Here is a 25,305-nt window from a genome sequence, read left to right on the forward strand (position 1 = left end):
AAATCTCTCTTAGGAAGTGTTAAAAATGCTAAGAACGTTGCCGTGGTAGCAGACATATTATATTTAGTAAATGAACTCTGAAGTATTCTGTTGCCTTAGTTAAGCATTCCACTATAAGCCTCAAACTATTTTTTTTTTTTTTTTTTTGTAGAAAGCCATCAGCATCTATAGAGTACAGACAATAGGAGAGCAAAGAGCTTGCATTCTGTTGAGGATCCTTCAGGAAGTTGTAAGTTTCAATGTTAACATAGTCATTCAACATGTGGTTATGAATACCTCTTAAAGTGAAAAGCAGAGCATTCATAACAGTACCAAGACACTTACTTCTTTTGTTTGCACTCAGAAGTTACGTATGCCAAAAAATCTTGTAAATTGCAAGGTACACATACACAAATGAATAAAAATACATAAATTCACATTTCTAAAGTATCTGCTTTTGCTTCTTAAACAGTAACACTACAGCATATTTTGTTCAGAATTACTTTATTTGGATTACAGCAGTTAGTATCACTGATCAGTAGGCCAAATCCAGGCAGAGAGCACAGAATCAATTTCACAAGGCAACAACACAGACTAGTATTTTAGCATACAAACCATTTCACTGCATTATCAGGTAGAAATATCTTCCAAACATGCATAAAAAGTCTATGCTTAATCTTTCAGAGCTCCAGGTAATACCAGATTCCTAAATATACAAAAAATACATTTAACTTATAATAATTTTAGTGAATCAGACTTAGAAAATTACAATTTTATTCTTCACAACATAGAAAAAAATACAAAAATGACTGTATATAGTTTTCACCCAAATTTCACTGATATAAAATGTACATCAAAATGTATGATTTGATGTATACTCATGAAGATTTTAAGCTGAAAGAGAGGTTTTAAAATGTCACAGCAGATTGGTCCACACAAAGGCCAACCCTTCTACTGATAAATAAAAACACTTTGAAAGAAACATCACATTGTGAAAAATTATAATTTACCTGCACTGTAACCTCCATCTTACTATAATTTACAATATCAACATTTCTACAGTTCCAGTTGTAAACTATACACTGGCAAGAACCTTGGTCTTTTAGAGGATAATGACTAATTCAAACAATGCCAGCATGATAGAACTTATTGTTAACAGAGGCAGTGCATGTAAGACAAAGACTAACAAAGCAGAAAACATGTCTGCTGCACGTTTGGTGATGCTGATAGAAAACATGTAAGCCGAGGAAACAGTTTATGAGAAAAAAACAAAAAAACACACACCAAAAACCCCCACAACAAACCTCTAGATTTGTGACAAAGAGTACTAATCAAAGCTTCTATTATAAAGTTCATATAAACCACATTACAATTTGTTCTTATTTTATGAAGAGGACAAAACCCACGCATGTGACCAAAGTCAGTTTTAGGGAAACACCCAAACAGTACTAGGGTATCATACTACAGTTCTTACTCAAGATCACCTTCCAGTGATTTCCCTAGAAGCTAAACTTAAAAAGCACTGCAAGCTGAAGTGCTGATGTTCTTGTATATCCTAACTGCATGTTCATACTTTAGAGTATAATTTTTAAACCAACTTTGGTGATAAAAATAAATTGCTTTGAAGAAATCTTCTTTTAAAAGGAAAAGTAACTTTTTTTTTTTTTAAGGCTGTAGTTTATTTGCATTTGTGTGGTAAATCAGTGTTTTCAATTAAACGAAATATTCCATAATAAAGCTTATTCGGTAAAGATGTTGTTGTACTCCCTTCAGCAGTTCTCTGCTTCTATGTAGTACCAATGCTATCTAATACAGATCTGTACTACATCTTTCTCATCAGAGCTATGAGTTCATTTCATACAGGAATATTACACAGCCATTTTTTTCCTCCAAACTGGAGCAACAAATTTGAAACCAAGTATTTTATTTGGGCACAGAAATCAAATCAAGAAAAGTTCAGGAGCTAAGCATTGACAATATCAAGTAACCCAAGTACATCAGGAAATCAGATCTTTTAGATGACATCCTACAGAAATACTGGCACTAACTCCTTCGATAGCAAGTATAAGCAAAAGGAGATGTTCTGTTCAGAGGTGGAAGTTTACACTTTTGAACAATGAATTGTGTCTAATGCAACATTTCTCAGATCACTACAACAAAGCACCATATAACCCAATGAAAAAATGAATTGCAATTGTTGCATCTTTGAATGCAAAACCACTTTGAGGTTGTATATAGTAATAGTGTTTTGATTACAGCCAATAAGTGTCTCCAAAAGATTTACAATAGAAGCAAAGATCATTATTGTCTCTTACCCCCTCCCTGCTCACAATGGTGCTGTTGAACAGGAAAGGTGTTAGATGCGTTACTTGAGTGGTAGGAAAATTCAGTCGGACTTTTTGATACAGCCAAAGGAAATTACTGAAAAATGCCAACTGTTGTTTTGGTTTTTAATATAGCTCTGACAAAACCACACCAAAATAACTGTAAATCCAGCTCTCTCCAAGTGCTACAACAGACAGCCTGTGCCCTTAGCACCTCCTGGCTATGTTTAGGGAAAGCTGCAATGTGTCAAGGGCAACTGGCACACAGGTATGGGCCACGTCCAGGGGGAAGTGCTGGCCGGCACAGCATAAGACTAGAGTTGCAGGTACTACAGCAGTGGTCACTCCTCATTTATGCACTAACTCTGATGTTACAAGAGGGAAGCCAGAAAAGCCCTTGCGTTGTTGTCTAGTGGCTCTGACTGGGTGAAGATAGGACTATATGACTATCAATTCTTAACAGAGCAAAGGCCATAACCTATATTTCCTTTTGCCTTTGCTTAGATATCTGCTCATTTCCCTGCTCTCTTTGTCCCTTCCATTCCCCAACCCCTGCCCCCAGGGGTTTGTTCATAACTTGGTGCACTGCTCACACAGCATTACTGCTTTCTGCCTCACCACAAGCTTTTCTCAGTTCTTTCATTTTCTGTTTTACCTTCCCAAGGGAAGGCTTAGCCTGAGAACCCAGAGAAAGCACCTAGGAAAATTCAGATTTCCACGGTCTCTTGCTCTTTCAAAAGAGCATATGAGGGAAGGCTTGTCCAATCTGCAAAAGCAGCAGGTAACACATGAGATAATCTGCTTTCAAAGAAGGAGCTTATGACTTTGCAACGTTTCCGAAGCTGAATGCCTGGAACTGCCTGCTTCGATGTGCCAGTGATACCCATTAGTCACTTGAGAAAAGTTAGGTTGAGGAACAAGGCCCTCAAATGATGCCACAGTAGACCAAATAGTCCTCAACACTAAAAGAGGAGTACCACTGAGACAGTGGACAGTCATTAGAGATGATAATTTTAAGTAAAAAATGAAGAACTGCACCTGTTTTTGGGCATGCCTCCTTATGTTGTTTAGATTCATTGCCAATATCACTAGAAATATTACAGTTAGTATTTTTTTAATATTTAAAAAAGTATCCAGGGATGCAGTACTTAAGAGGAGTTTTAATGTTTCAGATAAGCATTATAGCCTCTGAATTAACGTTAGCATTTGAGTAATCAGCTTAAACAAGATCTTCAGAGAACACTCTCTGGTCAGACACCCTACTGTTTAAATTCCTAAAGAACCACATTCCCCTTATTTCCAGGAACTGTTTTCCTGTTCTTGTTCCCATCACCTTTTAAATACACAACCCACCTCTCTAAATACAAATACTCTGCCCAGATTACATTCTCCACTGGAGTCTCCGACAAAACCCTAAAGTACTCCAGAGCATATTGTTTGCTTTCACAGCAATACATACAGTTTCTGGCATGCAGTCAAGCACTTTAAAAAAAAAAAAAAAAAAAAAAAGAGAGAGGTATCAGTAATATAATCCAAATTCAAGCATTTAGTGGGTACAACTTCATCGCTCATACTGCAACCTTCAAGCATTTAGTAATAAATGAAAACCACTTAGCACATCATTTAAGGAAAAGGCTAACTGCCAAGCCATACAAAGTTAAAAAGTTTTCTGAAGCACTGCAAGCTGAAAATTATTTCAATGTTTTACATTGTGGAATTTCAGTGAAATCAGATTTATTGGTTATTCTTGCTAAATTATTGGTCTTTTACCTCTGACTTGTTTTATCTTGGTATATTCTTTATAAATGTGCTGTGTATTGAAAAACTGCAGCATTTTGATGTTTGAAAAGTTCTGAAAAAAGAGTTGGAATTACTCCGACTTCTTGTGTTCTTCAGTGTGGGAGAGCACCTTTCGCCTCTGATGTAGCATATGAAAATACAGCTGAGGAAAAACTGAAGAGAAAACAGACTTAAGTAAATACAGATGAAGTGTCAATGTCAATGTAAGATGCACAGTCACATGCTCAAGGTCACCAGTTCTCTACTGAAAGAAAACGCGCTTATCTGCTTTACACTCGAACAATCTATTGGCTTTTATTCTTTAAAGAGAGTAAGTATTATTTCCTTAGGCTTCAGGTACTATTTATTTTTTGCTAAAGCAATCACATTTTTAATTAAATGCAAAATGCCTGCATGTACAAGCAGGATGAGAAAAGTTTCCTGAAATGCCCACAGACAATAGAAAGAAAATACATTGCAGGGAGAAAAAAGTCCTTCCAAAATAATGAAATTTCCAGATTTGTTTCGTTTCATATAATTCTGGTGTCACTTTTTCAGAATAGAAGGAACTTGATACAAACTGGTTTCTCCTTCATCTCTTCTTTCTCCTCCATGAAAAGCTTTTTCTGCTGCAGTTTCTAAGACTACATTACACAGTAGGTTTGCAAAAAAACAAAGTTGGGGATGGAAAACATAGATGCATAAACAGCAAAAGCTAAAATTGCCATGAGACACTAAACCTTTGTGAACCACCAAGATTAAACAAGGTCAGCAAGAGCCTAAATTATATCCGTTACACATGCAAAGTGTTTGTCATATAGGCCAAAGTCTGTTTATTTTTTTTTAGGTCAACATTTTTTGTTTTGGCTTTCTTTACCCTGTCTTTCATTTCCTTGTTGTTTCCCCGTCCTGATTCACTCCACCAGTGTTAAGGAGTGAATATGGCTGTCCAGAAACATAGCAGAATACGGAGCCATGTGGTTTCTCCGTTAAAAATCTAACTAACGGGGATCCATTATATGCAAATAATTTAATGACATCTTTTCTTGCAAGATGTCAATTTTGACAGACAAGTACTAAATTAGAGATTTGAAGTGAGATAAATGGTAAGATGCAACTATCAAGAATGTAAAAACTCAATTTTTAACAACAGTTTTCAAAACTTGCTTTCAATTCCCAAGATCTTCAGTGAGTTCAGAACACGCAACTCCTGCACAGGTAGCTTTTATGAATGAACAGCTGAACTACGGTACAATCAACGACAGCAATGAACATTGCTTTTCTTCTGTCTCAAGAATACCACAGGAATACCTTCATGTGAAAAGGCACCTAAAACTGCTCAAGTCCAAGCAGTTGGTTCTCAGGGTTAATATACCAATTCACAAGTAAAAAAAAAAAAAAACCACATGCAAGTTACACATGCAGCAAATGATAACGGTTCACAGAAAATACCTCATTTAAGAGACAGGAATTTTAATGAAGAAAGCAGGCTAAAATTGTTAGTTGGGTTCAATGCAGGTTCCCTCCCACATGGCCCATTAATCTAGCTACCACACAAGAAGGAATTAATACTTGTGGTTATTTTGACTAAAACAAAAGAAATTATTCTGACTGCTTGGAGTTAGTAACATCACCATTTTTGGAGGAGGGGGACAAGGAGAAACAAATGCATGAAAAGTGCTTTTTTTTTTCTTTTTTTTTTAAGAACAGCTGGAAAAACTTATGAACCTTGATGTCAGAATTACAAGATGCTGCACTGAAGGCCTAAGTGTGTGTTACAGTGACAGCCACATTACTGAAACTTAAACCTTTGAATTTATCATTCTGCACAAACAACCAGGTTTATATAAAGACAGCTGCAGAGATAGCTAACATGAGCACATCATCAACACGTTATTCTGCATGCAATACTTTATTTGCACATTTAAATTTGCTAAAGGCTTCCATGTTCCTATTCCCCATTTCAAAGCAAAGCCAAATCTTCATTCCATCTACAGAAACATCAACCAGAGATTATGTCAATTCAAGTTAATTGAACAGAAATGGTTCCCGACCCACTAATGCAAACCCAATGTTCTTATTCCTGATAAAGAACTAAATTTTAAGAAGCTGGTTTGAGCTTTGTTCTCCTAAGAGTCTTTAAGTAGGGGGAAAAATATGAAGATGTCAACATTTGCCAACAAGTACCACAGTTACTTTATATTCCAAGCATAACAGAAAAAACATGTATTACTCTTTTGCTGGTGTTGGTAGAAAGCAATCCCTGCAGTTTTAACTCTTTATTATTTAGATAATTTTAAAAACTAACTTTGCAAAATTAGTTACATGTATGTTAATCCCACAATTATTAGCTTTTCCTATTACATTTTTTAGTATTACAAATAATAAATCTAAACCTCATACTTACTTGGAATGTAGGAGATCATAACCAGGATCAGGAATGTATAATAGTCGAAAGAAAAATTGTACTTGTTAGGTAAACTGATGGAATACAATCCAGATTGCCTGACGAAGGGTAATGCAGCATATATTGTAAGTAATTCACCTGAGACTCCCATTGGATACAATACTATAAACAAAGTGTACCTAGAGCAAAACATTTAGAGAAAGTATTAAAGTTATTACAAACTCTGACAAAGTAGTTGTTAAATGCTGCTACGGATAGCCGCATTTTTAATTCTCAACTCAGTATTTTATTTCCTTAGCTCTTATTTGCCTAGAGCATTGCAAGGCATGAACATTATTGCAAGGTAAGTATTCAAATCAGCAATCAGTTTGAATTACTTTCATATTTGCAAAGGTAACCTGTAAATATCTTTAAAACTGTTCTCCACACCCTGTCCCCTACCTTTTGTTACTTGGATCTCTGAACTCTTTGGTAGAGATCATTATATCACTTAACACAGGGCAAAACACAATTGATACTTATCAATGAGCTTACAGACTGTTTCAAATACAACCCTTGGATTCAAGGGTTACTATTAAATGCCAGTTCCTGACAAACAATCACTTTGTAAGTGGGATTGAGTTTTGAAAAACTGCTCTTTCAGCTTAAAATGTAATAGACTTTTTAAACCCAGAAATCTGCTGGAAAGAAGCTAGGAAGTCACATTCACAAACAGGGCAATTAGATCCAGGGAGAATCCAATTTTTTGTACTGCAAGTAGTTTAAAAGATAAATAACCCTGTTAAATCAGTGCTTTAAGACTATGATTTCTATTATGCCACTTACCTGGCCCATTTGATGAGATAAGGGAGATGGTTTAACAAGCTAAACGTATAAAAAGAATACCGGATTATCTCAGTGATTGTCCAGGCCACCACAAACAACAGGACACTATCTTCGGTTTGTACCTGTAAGAGAGAAAAAAAAGCTCAGTATGAATTCACATGTTACCAGTTACTCCCCAAGCCCCAGAAAACCCCAAAGAAATCAAATCCCATGGGCTGTGCTTTACTGCTTCATTTTAGAGAACAGACTCCAAGAATCAGTTTAAAAGCAACATTAGTAACAACAGTAAAACCGCTTATCATGCTCCATATTTTTCTACTCACTTAAGAATAGCTCTGCTTGGTGACCTTAAGATCTCCCATTCTATGCAAGGTAAATCAGTGTGAGACATCAACGAAACGCTGAGAACAACTCAAAACTCTTTGCATTCCGATATAGTACCAGCTTCTATTTAGGTCCTATGACTCCTCCCTAGTGCAGCAAGCAGAAAGGATGCTAACACATTAGTCTAATGCTTGATATCTGGTTTAGACTTTATATTCTGATCCTAGTCCATGCTGCTTCTTAGTAGAAGCACTGTTTTCCTCTCTCTACAAAAGAAAACCCGGGTCTTAATTTTGAACAGCAGCAAAACAGCTAACACCAGGACACAGGCTGGGAGGAGAGATAAAACAGCAGCTCAGATTGTCTCACCTCAAACTTGACAACTACCTGCTTCACTGCTCCTTGCTCCTTTTTCAGCATGTTGTATCCAGCATAGTTCCTCTAGTGTTACACTCAAGGCATTATTATGTTTCACGGCTTTACACCTCTTCAAGCTTTTATTTCAGACACACATCACTAAACCAGCTTTTATTGCCTTCATCTTTTGAAGGTTAACCTTCAAAAGCATGTAATTTTAAATGAAATATTAGATTTACTAGACTTGGGAGCATAACTATGAGGTTTAATTTCAGATGGAGTATCACTGATGAAGTAGTATATGGGGTCACATACCTGCACTACAAAGTCTTGAGAGAACAAACAGGATTTTTACATAGCCTTCCCCATCCTTCCGTCCCCCTTCAACATAATTCTCAGCTATATGAGTACCTTGAGCCCAAATTCAGTGGACCGTGGGAACAAAAAGAGCTCAACCACAGGGGCCTGCATTTTCTTTTTTCCTCCAACTCTTGAAAAAAGGGAAAAGGAAGTCAGTAGGTGTGGGTGAAATACTCTATTCATCTTGGGCAAAGTACATGTGCAAATGAAAAATGGAACAAGGAAATATATGGGTGATCAGAAACCTTTTAATAGGAGAGGACTGATCATCTATTTCTGTGTAAAAAAGGTTACAAGGATTACCCATAAGAAGCTTTCTGTTACAGACTAAAAAACCCAGAAAGATTTATGCAGAAATCTTGGGATATCCTGGAATGTAGACCTGCTGTTAATCTATATACTCTGTTGCATACAGCATTTTGAGTCACTTTCATTGCATTTTGCAGCAAATCCATCTTGTTTTTCCATATGAAACTCTGATAAATTTACTTATAGATTGATCTCCCTTACTTCATCATAAGAGAACAAAATCCAAAACCTATTTAAAGATTTTGAGAGAAGAACCCAAATCTACTTTTACTTTGCTACAGGATCCTAATCTTGTTTGATGTCTGCTTTATAAGCAGGATTTAGTACTCAACCTGGAAAAGTTACCAGCACTTCATAGATAATTCTGTTCCCAAGGAGCAACATGCTTCACAACACACCAGAGCTGCGTCTTCTGGTCAAATCAGGAGCAGCAGCTTAGTGAGCTCATCTAAATACATGTCACAGACTTCAACCTGTACTTTGAAACCTCACTTCTTTCCCTAACTATGGAAGTCAGTAAAACCAACAAACAAAAATTTCTAGCTTTAAGTATCATCCCAGGACATGAGCAAGGACAATAAATGGTGAAGCTAACAGTGAATGATCCGTGTAGAAGTAGAAAATCTGGCTGTTATAATCTAGTTATATCACAGGACTTCTGTAACACTGCCTTCTCAGGTCTAGTCTTTCCCACCTACTTTAATATTAGAACTGTGTTTACAAGTTATTAGAACAGTTCACACCATTATAAAATACACACACATCACCCTTATAAGTTCACTTAAAGAATCACTGATTGTGCCTCTATAGCTTGTGTTCCTATTTAAGGAAGAAAGAATACTGGAAATTGGTGGTAGTTTTCATCCAAAAGTGACCCATACCGCTTTCATAGTTCCATTCTGTGCAGTGCATTATATCATCGTATTTTAGCTACATTCCACATCTCATAATTTAAACGTATGTTCTTTACACACTAAAAGATCTGTCATAAGTCTGTCACTATTAGTACATCTATTTGAAGACTGACAATTTTTCAATACTTCAAATAAAGATGTCTCAGATGCACCCCTGGGAAGTGATTTACAAAACAGTCTCTCAAGAGTCTTACTCATTCAGGCACTGCTAATGCTGCATTTTTATCGTTCCTCCTCCAAGTTGAGGATATAGGGGATAGCACAGCCAAATAACAGTAGATCCTTAATAAACCACTAAGCCAAATACTGCTCTCAACCCCCAATTTCTCTTCCTCTACTTCTTCATGCCAGTCTTTGAAGGAGGTGCTAAACAAAAGTCAAAGCACATTTTATACTTTATTTACAACATATTTGTCCAACTACCTTAATAAGGGTCAATCACACCACACACATTTTTTGGCAGATGTTTCAAACCAATTTATCATCAAGGAGGGTTCTGAATATATTTTAGCTTATCTTCAATACTATGTAGAGCAGACAATGTTTGTTAAAATAGAAGAGAACCAGTAGCCTTTTAAGATGCAATGACAATTGGGAACTGACAAAATAGAGCCTGAGAGGTTTTTACTGTTCTCCTTATGGATGTAAAAGGAAACTCTATAGATTTCTTCACATTAAGAGCAACAGTTTGACAAATGATTTGCAGAAAATTTCAGCTAACACGAAAATCAAGCAATCCAGTGCAGAAGAGTAAAACCAGCAGCACTATGCAACTGTAATGATGAAACAGCACATCTCCCTCCAGAGCGCTGGTTCTCTGGTACATCAATTAAAAAAAAAAAAGAAGCTTCACAGTGGGCACAAAGGCCCTGACAGACATTTGTGTTATACAGTATTACTGAAATTTCACATAGATGTAAAGCAGTGATGAATGAGGCCTTTCAACTGCGCTTACCCACTTAAGAGTTCTGAACTTTCCAACTTAAGTCTTAAATATCAGAAATTAAGTATGCTTCACTAGTGATTGGAGATACTAGTTCACAACTGCAGACACTGAAGTCTTCATTACCAGATCAATAGGTTGCATGTCATCTTCACACCACCTCCCTTTTAATTGTGTGTTATAGAAAGGTTCCTCTAAATATATACTATACTTATCTGCAACTTATCAGTAACTGCACACGATTGGATAAGCATTAAGTCACTGCTGACACCACTTTTTAACTACCTATCAGAAAGGAACTCTGCAAAGGTCACATTGTCGCCAGCTGGTTCACACAAATCCAAAAAGACAACTTTGAACCCAAGGGCACCTTCTGTTCTCCTATGCCTACTTTCTTCTAGCCCTTCATGCCAGTCTGCTCATTCTCTTCCCTCCTTTGTAGGAGAAACAGTAAAATTCACCAAACCAATTCCTTTCTGATGCAATGACAAAACAATTACAAGCATTGTATTACATGCCATGCCCTCCTCCACTAGGCTAACACAGCTCGTATGGTGGAGGTAGGGGGAATCTCATTGCTACCCAAAGTAGTGTGCAGTGCTTTAACATTTGCCATGCTTTAACATTTATTATAAATACTTTCATATTGAATTTAACAACACATCAGCACTAAATTTAACAAAAAGCACAAACATGTTAGTAGCAAGAAGCATGCTTCAAATCACATCACATATCTAGAAGTGTATTCTGACAGAAAGGAGTGATGCAATACAGATGTTTCTTCTTTTAACTATATTATATATGAAAACAGTCTGGAAAAGAAGATACTGAACAAGCCTCACTCAAAAAGTTAAAGAGAAAAACTGCGTTTTATTTTACAAGAACCTCATCATGCAACTGCATAGCTTACAAGTTCCATAAAGCTGTGAGAATTTAATCCTGGACTTCACCATGGAGCTCACTTGTGCAGACAGCCCTTCAGAAAAAGTAGAACACTTGTGACACTTTCAATACATCTCCCCAGGTGCGACTGCATGCTCTCTGGTTGGCAGGAAGGGGAGGGGTCAGAACACAGCCTCTGCATTTCATTTGTTTGCTCTAAGTCACAGGTGAAAAACTCATCACACAATTCCTCATCCTCACCACTCTTATGCCCAATTCCTAAGACATTAAAAAAAAAAAATAACACATAATATAGCCTCTTGAAAGACTTCAATCAAAAGGCCACGCAAGCGTGAGGAAAAAACTGTGTGAAAGAATCTTTGTTAAAAAAATCCTTCTTAAAAAACTCAATGTTAGGCTGAACTTGTTGCCCACATTTTCTCCCATTTTGCTGGTCTTCTCTGGTCAGAATGTGGGCATAAGTTTCAAAAACCTAACCCACAATCATTTTACAGGCTTCCCTTTGATGTCTAACAGTCAACACATGGAATAATTCTAATCCATGCAATTCAAACTTTAACATTTGGATTACTTCAAAATCAAGAAGCAATTAACAAAAACAGAGTATGCAACATTATACAGATAACAAGCAAAACTAAAGGTGTATTTCTTTACAAGTACTTTATACATGTATCTAAAAATCTAATGATTTGGCATTATGGCTTTAAAAGAAATCTAGTATTTCTTTCCAGTGAGACTGAAGTACATTTATTTGCATCAAAAGTAGAATCCATCACAAGGTAAGTATTTACAAGATTTTGAGTCTGAGAAAAATAACATTCCTCCACTTTAAATAGCATAAAACGAACGCTCCACATAACAAGCATCGTAATATCAGAAAGGGCTGTTAATTATTAGGAACTACAGTGACTTACGTTACTCTACATGTGGGTGGTTGCTGTGATAACAGGCTTGCAGTAAGGAGAAAGCAGCTTCCCTGAAGACTTGGTAATGAGACAAGCTCCTTAAAACATTCTCCATGCCAAGTCACAAAAGATCTTACGCATATAATGACACTAGATGACCATCACTTATTTCAGGCAGCCATGCTGACACTGACATCAAGACTAATTTCCTTCTTTAATGAGAAGAAAACCAGTAAGATTGGTTGGCTAAAGTAACAGCACAGATGTGGCATATCTGGGCTACTACATGACATTCAGATGACATGGAAGAGTCAGTCAGTCATGATCTGTATCAATTAAAGCAAGTTTATATTTTAAAATAGCTGCCAGGAATAATTTTCAAGTAAGATTGCTTCCAAAAGATTCTGCAGAGATTTGTATAAAGTACGGCAATATTCGGTGTGGTAAGCATTGAGAAAAAACACACAGGCCCCCAAGCCCACCTATGCTTGAATGTAAGAAAAATGAATGGACACAGGGAAGACTATCCTGGAAAGTGACAACAGAGAACATCCAGGCATTGCTGTGCAGAAGCAGTTGAGGAGGAGCTTCCATGTGCCGTGGTAGAGAAAGCAAATTGTGTATGAAAAAAGGGGGAAGTGAGGAGATTTTGCAATTAATTATTGCACTAGTGAGATAGGTGCTAGAACGCTGTCCCAAATTACAGGTTCCATATTACACACTGGAACCTCTTTAACTTTCATTGAGCACTGCAAAACCTATTCGGGAGCAAGACATCATACAGCGAGAGAATCAGACCTCAGTCTATTTGTCAAGAAAGGATGGCTTTATATTTATTTTTACTTATTTTGACCCACAGAAATTTACATAAACAATTTCACATTAAGCTACAAACATAAGTCATTTTAAGAAAATAAGGCAGCGATCAACACTCTTGGTTTTCCCTAAGGGTCATTAGATTTCTATTTATTTTCTAGCTTAACTTACCTCTTTTACACTATGTGTTACTGCCCACGTCAGGAAAACCCTTGACATCACTTGGAAAGCAGTCAGTACAACAGAAGAGGGAACAATGCCTGGAAGATATTTTGCAATTAGTAAATATTCCTGACTATTGGGGTGGGGGTGGGGAAATAAACCACAGCTGAACCAAAATCCAATTACTTGAAATTTTTGGAAGGAAAACATTTGATTTTTTTTTTTTTTATTTGAGAGTATGAAGTCTGTCCTTTGGTGCATTTATACAGCCTAACACAATGCAATCCCCTGACAAGACTTTGTGCATCAAAATGCAAATAAAAGCAGTCAGTCTTGTTGCAATCATAGCACATTCCTTATTACACAAAACAGCTGAATAAGATGAGGTAACTTGAATCAAGTAGCTTTTGGGACACAATCTTACAAATAAACCCCATTTGATTAAAATATCCCAGATACTCTTCATTACTGTGATTTAAAAGGTAAAAACAATAAAGACATTTTGCACAGTATATCCCAAAAAACAGCAAGCAAAAAGTATAACTCTTTGAAGAAACACTGATCTAGTCTATATTCTGATAGGTACAAAGTTTTTAATTCCTTCTTGGGAATACAACTTCTAAAAAACAAACAAACAAAATAAAACAAACACACAAACCAAAACAGCCCCACCACACACACAAGGAATAGCTGATGCTTTGGTAAGTATAGAAGAAATAAAGATTTTCTCAAAGAAGCAGATTTCACTGGTTCGTCTAAGCAAGGTCTGAGGTGCTGAATAAACTATCACTAAAAGGATCCTACACACCCATGTCTGACAGAGCAGAAATAGTTTTAGACTGCAAGATTATACAAAATTTCTAAATTTCACAGAACAAAGTTTTAGTTTCTTCCAATGGCGTGACGAAGACAAATGAAGAGCAATTGCAGCTCCTAATGCACAGTAAAAAGTGCTTCTAAAACTAGTGCAAATCACAGCAAGCAACACAACAGCCTCAGAAAGATGTAAAGACCAAATTGGAAAGTAGAAGAGGAAGGAAGAACAAGAAAAGCCAAAAGCAAGTTTCATTAGAGTTATTTTCAGTCACAGTCATTATGTTAGTCTTCTTTCTGAGTAAAAAGAGGGAAAAATCCTACAAACAGTTCTCTTCTGTTTTATCATGTATTGTTCATAATCTAATTTCTGTTGTAAAACCTCAGGGCAGAATTTCTATTACTCAGACAACACAAAGGGGGTGCTATAAAATCCCACAATCTGTACTCATTAAGGCTCAGTCCTACGATACAACAGAGCTTTTCTTTTATACAATTTACATCAACCCTTCCTAAGTAAGATAAACTAATGTTCTTGCAAAAGAATCTAGAAATAAGCCAAAAAAGACTGTGTAGGAACCATCCAAGATTATCTCACAAGTAAGACAAACAAGGTTTTTCATTACAGCCGAGACAATGCCAATCTATGCCAAAACAGGAGATCAAAATAAGCAACTCGCCAGCTACAATTTCAGCTTAACTTGCCTCTAATTATTTCCACGTTGCCCTGAAAAGGTACCTGACAGACCATTTTAAACTTGGTATTTTTTATTAAAACATCTTTCAGCACTTATCCAACACTGCACGTGCTGGAGTGGTGCTTGACAGGCGCTCAGTTCCAGAATCAAGCAGCCACTAAGCCATGCCCAGACTCTTCCAGGTCCTGGACCAAGCCTTCCATCTTCCTAACACCTCTTTCCATACCAAGTTCCACCAGGCAGAAGCTCTTCCCTGTTACAGATGCCATTCATACAATTGGATTCTGTCTGCTACACAAGTCAAGGAACTGCATGTTCACTTTCCATTTGCCTGTCCTTCAGTCTCTCCTCTTGGTCTCTGGGCTACACGTTACTTCCTCTAATCATGCAGAGCTCTTCTTAATTTTCTAAATCTTTGCCACATGCCAAAGTTCTGTTCTCAACCATGCTTGACAGCAACATTCCCCATAAGTCTTCATATTTTGAAGAACTTGCCTCACAGATGCTAACATTTCAGATTCTACTGAAAAGATGTGGAGAGAAAAGTTACGGTGATACAGCCATCTGTCACAGATAAGCTCCTCTAGTGACAGATTATTACAGCCCTAGTTGTAGCACTTAGTTTAGCAGGGGCAAAGGAATTTGCAAATTTCCTGTTTCTCCTTGCATAGAAACTTTTACCATAGTCAGTTGGACGACAGCAGACAGCAGCAGGGTATCCAGCTGTGCAAAAAAGCCTCAATTTATTTAACTGACAAGTATTTCCATTAACAGAAAAAAACTCCAAACAGTTATAATAAGTGGGGTTTCTGTAAACAAAAGCTTTGTTCGAGTAAGCAAAAAGATAAGAGTTACAATGGCATAAAACGTTGCCACATTCTGCTAATGTCTGTCTTCATAGATCCTAGATTGTGTGACTAAGGATCCACACCTCAAATCAGCTGAGCCAGGATTATTAGTTTTGCACACAGACAAATTGGTACAGTCATCTTGTTTGCTGTTCTGCACCAGCCTGGGAGGTGAAACACAGGACTCCCTCTTGCTATTCATCAGTTTGGATGGACATATACTCCGAAGTGTGGGGAAAAGATAATCCAGTTACACATTTTTACACTCTTTCTTAGATACAGTACAAGTAAACACTGGCATCAGCACACAAGTTTAGCTTAAGAAAACAGAGCATTATAGATTTAGCATGGTGAAATAGCATTTTATTTGCAAGTTTTTTTCCTAGTGTTCTAAGACTTAACTTGTTCTTCTTGCCCCTTGTTAAACAAGACTTGAAAAATTTCACATTTTATTATTATTTTTTTATTTTTTATAAAGTAAGTATGGTTTATTCTGGTAAAAACCAGTAACTGAGATTTAGTAATATAAAACAGTATTGGAATGACTGCCTTGGCAGCACAGGCAACCATATGACACGAATAGTTTACTCTGAGACACCTTTGCATTAATTTGAGGAGTATATGATCATTCCTTTCTTGGGATGAGCTGTGCACAGCCTACAAACTGCCCGTCATAAGATAACATTTCCAGAGTAACTGAGTTATTCGGCAAGGTCAGAACTACTTATCAAATACGGAATTAGACTGCCCTCTGCTGACAAATTTATGTATATGATTAAGTTTTCCAACTACCACATTTGGTTATTTAAATAAAAAAATATAAATCCTTTGCACAGGAATTAATATGAACCTACTTGTATCATACACCCTCCAGTATGTAGATTGTTTGTCTAACACATGAAAAATAGCAGGTTTGTAGCTGCAGTTTTAGGAACCTTAATGCCATCTTACTCTTTAACAGTAGTTTGCAAATACTGAGAGGAGCTCAAACACTGTATTTAAAAACACAAGACCAACTACCTTAACAAAAGACTGTCTCTTAGTGAGGACTGGATTGTTTAGAAAAAAAATCAGAATTAAGCAAAGGTACATAGACAGGCACTGCTTCCTTTTATAGCACAACAGCTTTGATCTTGGAGAGACTGTGACACATCATCTATTCTATGAACAAAACATCCAAAAGCTGGGGCCAAATTGTTCATTACTCATGAGGACTAACAAACCAGACAAGATGCAATCCTGTCCCTCAGACATGAGGCTCTTCAGGCTGACTGAACCACGACAGTGCTACTGACCCCAGGCCACATATACATAATTGATTTCCTGCTACCAAGCTAACAAACAAGCCTCACAGTGCAGGCTAACAACAGTTGTCGAGTCAAATCCTAATTCTTATTCTCCCAAACAGTTCCATTAAAGCACAGCTGACTCTGGGATAGAGAATGGCTATCCCTTCTTAATTTTACAATACATATCTATGGCTATGGATGTGGGCAAAGTTCTAGTACTTGAAATACTATTATTATTGAAATTTAAATTACTTCCAGCTGGAATTTTTTTTTTGAGGAAAGAAACCTTAGTACAGAAGATTACAGGATGTAGAGATGGAGAGTAATGCTATAAAACATTCATCAACTGCTCTAAGATTTGTAGCATTGGAAGCATCAAGATAAAAACAGAATGTCAAGTAATTTAAAACGTGTTACGCTATTTTCCTTTTTGTGATTTAACTTGCCAAATTATTTAGTAAAAATTTGGAATGTGCTTCAAGCAAAAATTAGTGAATTATGCAGGGACTACATTTGGCAATTCACAGACCATAACATTTTTGATGCTAATACGTTGCTGAAACTACAATCTTCTATAAAGCAACAAAGTGAAAATTTGCAAGCTTACCAAATGCACAGTGCAGAATCTAGAACAAAAAGAAAAATACAAATCACTAACATTTCAAATGAAAAGATTCAGAAACACATGTAGTTCTACAAGAGCTTAAGATTCAATATCTGTATTTCAAAGATTAAGCTGAATATTTAGCTCTGCTCCCCAAGCTAAATAGCAGACAGTAAGCACCCTCACCGCTTGCTGAAAAGCAAAATTCAGCATTTGTGTGAGGCATATTTCTTATGTTCACCTTCTATTCACTCCGTAAATGCTAATGAAAAACCAGGTACCTAGACAGCACTGTTCAGAGGCTGCCTTATTTCTCCTAAAGAAAACACTCATGCAACTATTAGTAACTCTAGGGAAGAAGACTACACCTACCTCAAGTAAAGCTCCAGTTTGGAAGAATTTCAAGGGCTTTTCTATTGAATAGTAGAGGCTATGGTAGCTACCTTTAGCCAGGTATGCTCGAACTAGACCAACTGCGATAACAAGCCATCTGAAAGAGAGAAAAAAGTCTAAGATAAGGAGACATTAAACAGAGCATAAATACAAAGAAATCCTTAACCCCCTTTCGGTATCTGAGAACACAACAGGCATATAACTGTCCTGAAATATACTAACTTTTTGCTTGCCCTCTGCAACACTGAAAACATTAAATATTTGGATTCTCTGCAAATTTATCAAAGTTAAAGGTTATGCCTTTTTAAGCATCTTTCAGCACCAACATGATACCAATATCTTTAAGTTTATTTTTCAGTAAACTATTTAATTATGGAAGGTATTAATGACATTTTAAAGAAGACTAGCATCACATTTTGCTTAGTTTAAGCAGAAAACCATTTAGTGCTAGTCAAAGATCTCTTATCATACCATAACTTAAAGAGGTATGACATAAACCATTAAGATTCAGAAGGCATTCATATTAATGTTTCAGTTCAAAGTAAACCCTTAGACTCCACGACAGACCACCCAGCTTAATTGCTAGCATATATATTTTTGAGGAACAGTTATGGACAACTAGCTGCAAGAAAGCCAAGCCTGCTAAAGCCTTGAAGGGAGTGATGGCCATTTCCTTTTAAAGCAACAAATATTAATATATCTTGGCTTATGTAACTGCAACTATGTACTATAAACAATGTGACCTGTTAACCTTGCTGGTTTTCCCCTCAGGTAATTTAGGAAGCAACGCCAAAAATTCTTCCTGCAGTCCTGGCCGATGCAGTAACATCTTTCACTCCCACACCTGCCCAGGGGTGGTGACTGCCCACAATCTCAGAAATTCTTCAGTGAAGTCTAGGACAAGCCACAAAACTAAGGTGGGTACAGCCTGGTAAAACACTTTTTAATTTGAAATCAGCATCATAGTTAACTTTCATTTCCAATTGCTTGTGGCAAACACAGAGAGAAGGGATTTATCAACAAGAAGAGGGAACCCTTACCAGCAGCTCCCAAACTCTGCACTGACAGGCTCACCCTGGCTGTCTTGCCCTCAGCTATTCCTAAGGCCACCCTGACTTTACCTCCCGCTCAATCCAAACCCAGAAGTGCTGTTACAAAGCCTGTGTTAACAGTCACCAAGTGTCTCTGCTAGAAACAGTCCATCTCAGTGACAGTGTGTGTGTAGACATGTAGAAAGCCTCCTATCCATGCAATAGCTTTTTACCCTTCGGAAAAGATTTGCAGCTGTGGTTTTGTAACAGGGAAGATGAAGAAATTCCCTAATTTACAGTGTATTAGACGCCTACAAGTACAGCATTAGCTTAGGTATTATGAAGTATATACAGATATTGTCTCAAATGTAATAGTTGTTTGAAATACTGTAAGGTTCAGATTTTTCAATAATAAGTAACTCTGGCATGCAAGTTTGTATTCGTAACAACATTTGTCAGTACAAATGAAAAATAAGCTATTTCATTTCTGTCTGGACTTCTCAGAAGATGAGTACCAAAGAAAAGCAGTAAGGGTGGGGAAAAGAAATGTGGAATGAGAAACAACCTGTCACTACTGAAAAGAGGGAGGGCTTATTTCAGTTAAAGCTATCTTGTGAAACCAAGAGACAAACATTAGCCAAGTAATTGGTGTTTACAAAGAATCATCGGATGAATTTGGTATTTGGACTTCAGTGCAGAATAAACTAGTAAGTGCTATAGTATTAATTGATGGCTTTCCCTTGCAACACCGTCTGCTTCTCTTTTAGAATTTTGTATCAAAGCAGGTTGACACTGTCCTGTTGGTCAAATTTCTCAGTTTTTCCTAATCTTCTGTGTTGAGAAACTTCCCAGAATTGAGCAACTTCTGAGGTTGCACAAGATACCAGTTCTTGGTTGTGCCTGTGAACTGTTGTCCCCTGCAGACTGCTCCCACCTTAACCCAGTGATTGGTAAAGTACATGGCTCCCAGAGGAGCTCCAGCCCCTTGCTCATCTCCACCCTCCCTGCCAGATCACTGACTCCAGAAAAAGTATACTTTGCATTCCCAAAGACCACATCTCACTTTTAATAATAAAATTACTGTCCTTAAAAAAAAAAAATAAAATTAATACAGATCAAAATATTAATCTGTTCAAAATTCAAAGCTGTGCCTACTTTGTGTTGAAGCTTTTAAAACCCCTGTCCTTCTTATGTGATTCTTAAATAGTTCTTCACCCTCTGTGACCAGAGAAAAGAGAACAGGAATAGGGGAAAGCAAGGAAGATAAACTGAATAAGAAATCTGGTGAGAAGTTTAAAAGTGCAGCAAAAGCCACCACTGTCACATGAAATCTGAACTATAAGTTAGTTTTCCAGCTTTCTCTGACTTGGACACTAAAGTCTACTCAATACACCAGCTGGAGTTACATTTCACTAAATTACCACTACCATGCCTGTAACCTTTAAGTTAGACTCTTAAACTCTTTGATTAACCCAAACTAAGGAAAATCCTGCAAACACATAATTTAGGTTTTTTTCACTTTCAGTTGCTCAGATTTGATAAGCAAGCTTCATGCTCAAGTCCTCAGTTTAATTCCCTCTATTCCTACATTATGCAAAGGTGGTTTCTTATGCAAAGTTACTGAGGCTCTGCATCATTTATGCAAGAGAATACAACAAAGCAATGCAGTGAACAAACCTGAAAAGGGAGAAATGTACTTTGGCTCTTAACAACCAGTCACTGAAGACATGGAAAACAAACTTCTAACCCAGAACACTCTGCTCAACACTGGTAACACAAAGCCTTGTGAATTCAAAAGCTATTACATAAAGATCTATCTTGTTGAATTTAATTGCTTATACTACCATTGGCTACTTCTACCCAGAAGTACTAGTCAGTTACAGCACTTGACTAACAATAAAAAATGAAATCACATTTTAAAGCAGCTCATCAAACATTTACACTCAGCTCTAACAGCGTGCCCTTCCTCCTCACCTCCCCTGATTCAGTGATTTCAGTCAACCACAGTTTTTAGGGAATAATTTCCATGCTGCATCAATGCCTCCAGAATGAGCTTTCTATGCCAGGTCAGGCATGACTACATGATGTCACGCCATGACAGGAAAATAGTAGTCTGACTGAATGCAAGAGATGAAAGAAGCCATGCTTTCTATATCTTAACAATTTAAACCATGGTCCAAAAAACAAAACCCCAAGCAAGCACAGCTGAGAAGCAACTGCAGGATCGGCTATTCCCTCTTATGTCATGTTGGTCCCTTTTCTGAGGAAAAAAACCCAAACATATGAACCAAATGCTACCTGTATGTAGCTTCATTTAGGGATCTGCAGGTATCTATACTTTTTCTACTGTTTTGCTCTGCAAAAGCAATTGTATTACTAGGAATCCATATACTACCTGCGCTACAGTATAAATTAAGAAATAAGATGTATTATTTCTAGAATTGATATGTTTTCTTCAGCTAAGTCAAGATAAATGCAAAGTAAACACAATAATTATAACAAGGTTTTTCAATTATTCCTTGACCTATTTTAAATAAGGCTAATAACTAGGGCAACTATGATTTTAAAACATTTACTCTTGTTCATCACATGATAAAGCTGTTGTGTGCTTCAGTTTAAAAGCCACATTTTTGTAAAACAAAACCAAAAAACGCACTTACAAAAAAATCCCATGTGCGTTTACAACATCACTTCATAATCTGGGGACCTTTCAAATTCCCAGTGCTTTCTTTTCACAATTCTCTATCCAAGGCAGTGTTATCTCAGAACCTAAGTCTGACCACTCTGACCGACACAAGGACAGTAACTAATTACTGCCACCAGCTGTGTATCAACCTTTTCACGTGAACAACTGAGCTCCTGCCAACTAACTCCTGAAAAACTACCTTCTTATCATAGAATCATTTCAGCTGGAAGAGACCCTCAGGATCATTGAGTCTTTTAAAAATAAGAAAATAACTGTGATTTTTTTCTTAAGCTCAACATTGTATATTGTGGAATTTCAGCAGTGTCCAGGGGAAGTGCAAAACCCTCATTCATTTGAAGACAAGTTATCAGTCAGAGCCCTCAGTGAGCCACCCCAAAAGAATGGCGGTGAGTGACAACACAGAGATATGAACCCTGATCACAGGACTCCCAAGTTAGCTCCCCAAATTGCAGAAATCATGTCCAGAAATCATGTATGCTGCAATTTCTCTCTCAGGTTTTTGAGATCTTTTAGAAACCTAAGTGAATTAAATATGAGCAGGCAAATGTTTTAATTCTAAGAAGAACTCAGAGAGGTTAACTTCTTAACATTGTGCAGGGACATCACAGCAAAGCTGAAGAGACCTGCCTGCCTGTACTGTGTTGTATTGCTCATGTCATTAAGTACTTCTGAAACCAAAGATTCACTTTTATCAAACTGGTGGGTAGTTATCATTCCCCTCTGGGTGAAATACCCTGCAAATATCATATAGAGCCATAAATCTATTTAGCAGTTCCACTTCAGAGTAACACACCTATTGGGTAGTGGCTGTAACAAGCACCTTACAAGAACTACCATTGTTCTATGTAACTATCTCACAAGCAGAAATACCACCAGCTGTCACCCACGCAGACAAGAATCATCATGTCCAGTTACCTTATTGAAATAAATTTCTATATTAATTCTATACTAATCTTCCTCAAAAATAGTGAGACTGGTCTGTTTGCCTGACTCCTTACCCACCACAATGTATCTAAGGAAAACCAGGCTCATTCTGGATCCATTTTAATGGCTCTTTTCTCCGCTCACCCAAATATCCTCAGTCTTTCAAAAGACAGTTTTATTTTTATCTGGATTCCAAAAAGACTCTACAGCCTCTTAAAAAAGAAATATATGTATGTGTGTGTATATATATATATCTCTCTCTCTCTTAATTTGAGAGTCCCCAGTTGTCACTAAGAGCACACCTGAGCATGCATCAACCTGCCCAAGTTTCCGTTTCACTACACAGGGCAGGAGCAGAGCCGCACGCAGGCCCAGAAGCTCACAGGCCACAAGCAGCAGCTCTCAACTTCACCCAAAGCACATACGTACCCACTGAGGGGTACACGGGGAAATCTCACAGGGCTCCAAAGGGTAACAGATTTGCATTCTTAACTACTGCTACAGGTAACTTCCCCGTGTTCATGTTCACCTCTACTGAAAAGTGCTGGAGTCCACACCACAGACGTGGTGAGCCGAGAACAAGGGTGTGCACAGTCACCTGGGCGACAAATAGTCACAGAGGGAATTAATGTGTCAATTACAGAACGCCGTAGTTCCCAGAGAACACTCACTTGTTCCACTCAAGGGGCGTGTGGAAGGGGCCAAACTGCAGAGGGGCTCAGCCGGTGCCGGGCGGGCTCACAGCGGGACCTGCCGCCCGGCCGAGGTCGGGCAGGGGCCGCACCAGGGACCCGGCCCGGGGGACACCCCGGCACCGAACCGCTCCCAGCGCTGGGTCATCGCCATGGCACGCCATGGAGAGAACAAAAACAGCTTCACACACACGCACAAGAAACCCCTCTCCAGCAGGAGAAGCAGCAAGAGAGGGGTTGTTTGTGCTTTTTTAACGTTATGAGAAGTGTGAGGCACGATCGCTGACAGCGCGAGGGACAACGGGAACGGCAACGCGCCTCCATCCGGCCCTCGGGCAGGCACGGCTGAAGCTGCGAGCACTGGAGGGGAAGACGGGGACAGACGACAAAGGGCACAGCGACAGGAAAGACCTCCGTGGTTCGCCGAGCTCCCCGCGGCGCAGAACTGCCCGCACAGCCCCGCCGGGACAGCGCCAGGGCCGGCAGCCGGACACGGGCACACGCGGCCGCAGCCCGTCCGAGCGGAGCCCCCGTTCCGCCGGGGCACCGCGCGGAGCGCCGCGCCGGGAGCGCCGCCTCCCACGGGACGGCTCCGCCGAGCCGGGTGGCGTCGGGGACAGCCCGAACCGCTACCGAAGCAATGAGAAGCGGCAGCGGCGGCCCCGCGGCGCCCAGCCACCCTCCCCCCGCCAGGCGGAGAACATCCAGTGCGGAAAAAGTTTCCCCCAGTGCGGGGAAAAGCGGCAACGGCCAGAGGAGCGGCGGCAACCCCTGCCCCGGGGAGCACAGCGGGGCGCCCCTGCCAGGCAGACTCCCCGCACGCTTCCTTACCCCGCCGTCATCACCACATTGTAGATCACGAGATAGGCCGTGGCCAGGGCGCCCGGGCCTTTCCTCCGCCGCGGCTGCTGGCTGCCGTAGCCGTTATCCGCCCGGCTGCTGCCGCTGCCAGACGCCGCCATGTTGCAGCGCTCCCAAAGCTTCCGCCCGCTCTCAGCCTACGGTGGAGCCACGGGGCGGGGCTGACGCCAGCGCCGCCATCTTGGAGGCGGGCAGGGCGCTGTGCGCAGGTGTCGGTTCTGCAGACGCACCGCCCCGCGCCTCAAGCGCTCTGCTCCCTAGCCGGGGGTGAACGGCGTTCTCGGTCAAGTTTTAAACCGGGTTAAAAACGCCCCCCTGCGGGCCTCAGTCCTGCAGCGTAAATAGGTCTGTCATTTCCTTAGAGAAATTAATAGGGCTAGTTTTCCAGGTAAGGTTATTTTAGGAGTACTTAGTAGGTTTTCATCACTTCTATAGTTTAATAACCCACAGAAGCTGGGCACAAATGCAGCTGTAACTCATTTTTTGCTGAAGTTTTGTAGAATGGCAAAGCCTTGGATAGTGTTACTTTCATAGCAACACAAATTCGAGCATCCTCTATAGAGGAGATATAAGCAGAACTACCTTTCCAAAGAATTAAAATGATTTTTTTTTTTTAATTTTTCCTACAGAACTTCTAAATATTCTGGGGAAGTACTTCTCAACTTCCAGAAGCAATTTTCAGTTTTCATGCTGGTTATAGTGCAGTGCCTTCCTGAGCAGTGCAGAGTAACAGCATTGGTCTCCCTCCCAGCCTGCAAATTCTGCTTTCACTGACGTCTTTATGTGGCCTAATAAATTCATGGTGTTGGGTGCACATCTCCTGCAGTCAATAGGGCTCAAAATTCAAACATGATTTACGAGAATTTCATGAAATTTTAGTACAATGTTTCAATAAATACTCCAAGAAATTTTAGAGAAAGAGATTGTTCATGTAAGCAACTAAAAGAAATGTCTGTTTTAAAAGCCTGACACTCACTCCAGTGGCGAGAGCTAAGAAGTCCTCTGCTGTCTTCCTTGTGAGCAAAGAGAAACAGCACTACGGAAGTCTTTGCATGCCACACAATTAGCAAAGGTCTCCTCATCCTCCAGAAATATACACGGGTTGCTTGTATAGCTGGACAGGTCTGTCCTTAGGTAA

General features: G+C 38.9%; 1 protein-coding gene across 2 annotated transcripts; it reads right to left on the minus strand.

Moving 5' to 3' along the window:
* Nucleotides 1-466: 466 nt before the first annotated feature.
* On the minus strand, nt 467-24,309 carry HACD2 (3-hydroxyacyl-CoA dehydratase 2). Of its 2 annotated transcripts, XM_082056073.1 has the most exons (7): nt 24,138-24,309; nt 17,932-18,049; nt 17,563-17,581; nt 13,317-13,405; nt 7,315-7,436; nt 6,490-6,668; nt 467-4,256 (listed from the first exon to the last, which is right to left on the minus strand). In XM_082056073.1, exons 1-7 carry the CDS (start codon nt 24,266-24,268, stop codon nt 4,174-4,176), a joined length of 741 nt encoding a protein of 246 aa, XP_081912199.1. In that variant the 5' UTR covers nt 24,269-24,309; the 3' UTR covers nt 467-4,173. The 2 variants fall into 2 exon arrangements, with proteins under 2 accessions (XP_081912199.1, XP_081912198.1); XM_082056072.1 differs by lacking the exons at nt 17,563-17,581; nt 24,138-24,309 and having other exon boundaries at nt 17,932-18,033.
* Nucleotides 24,310-25,305: the final 996 nt, after the last annotated feature.

Source organism: Streptopelia decaocto (assembly GCF_964273445.1).
Source record: "Streptopelia decaocto genome assembly, chromosome: 6".
Taxonomy (NCBI): domain Eukaryota; kingdom Metazoa; phylum Chordata; class Aves; order Columbiformes; family Columbidae; genus Streptopelia; species Streptopelia decaocto.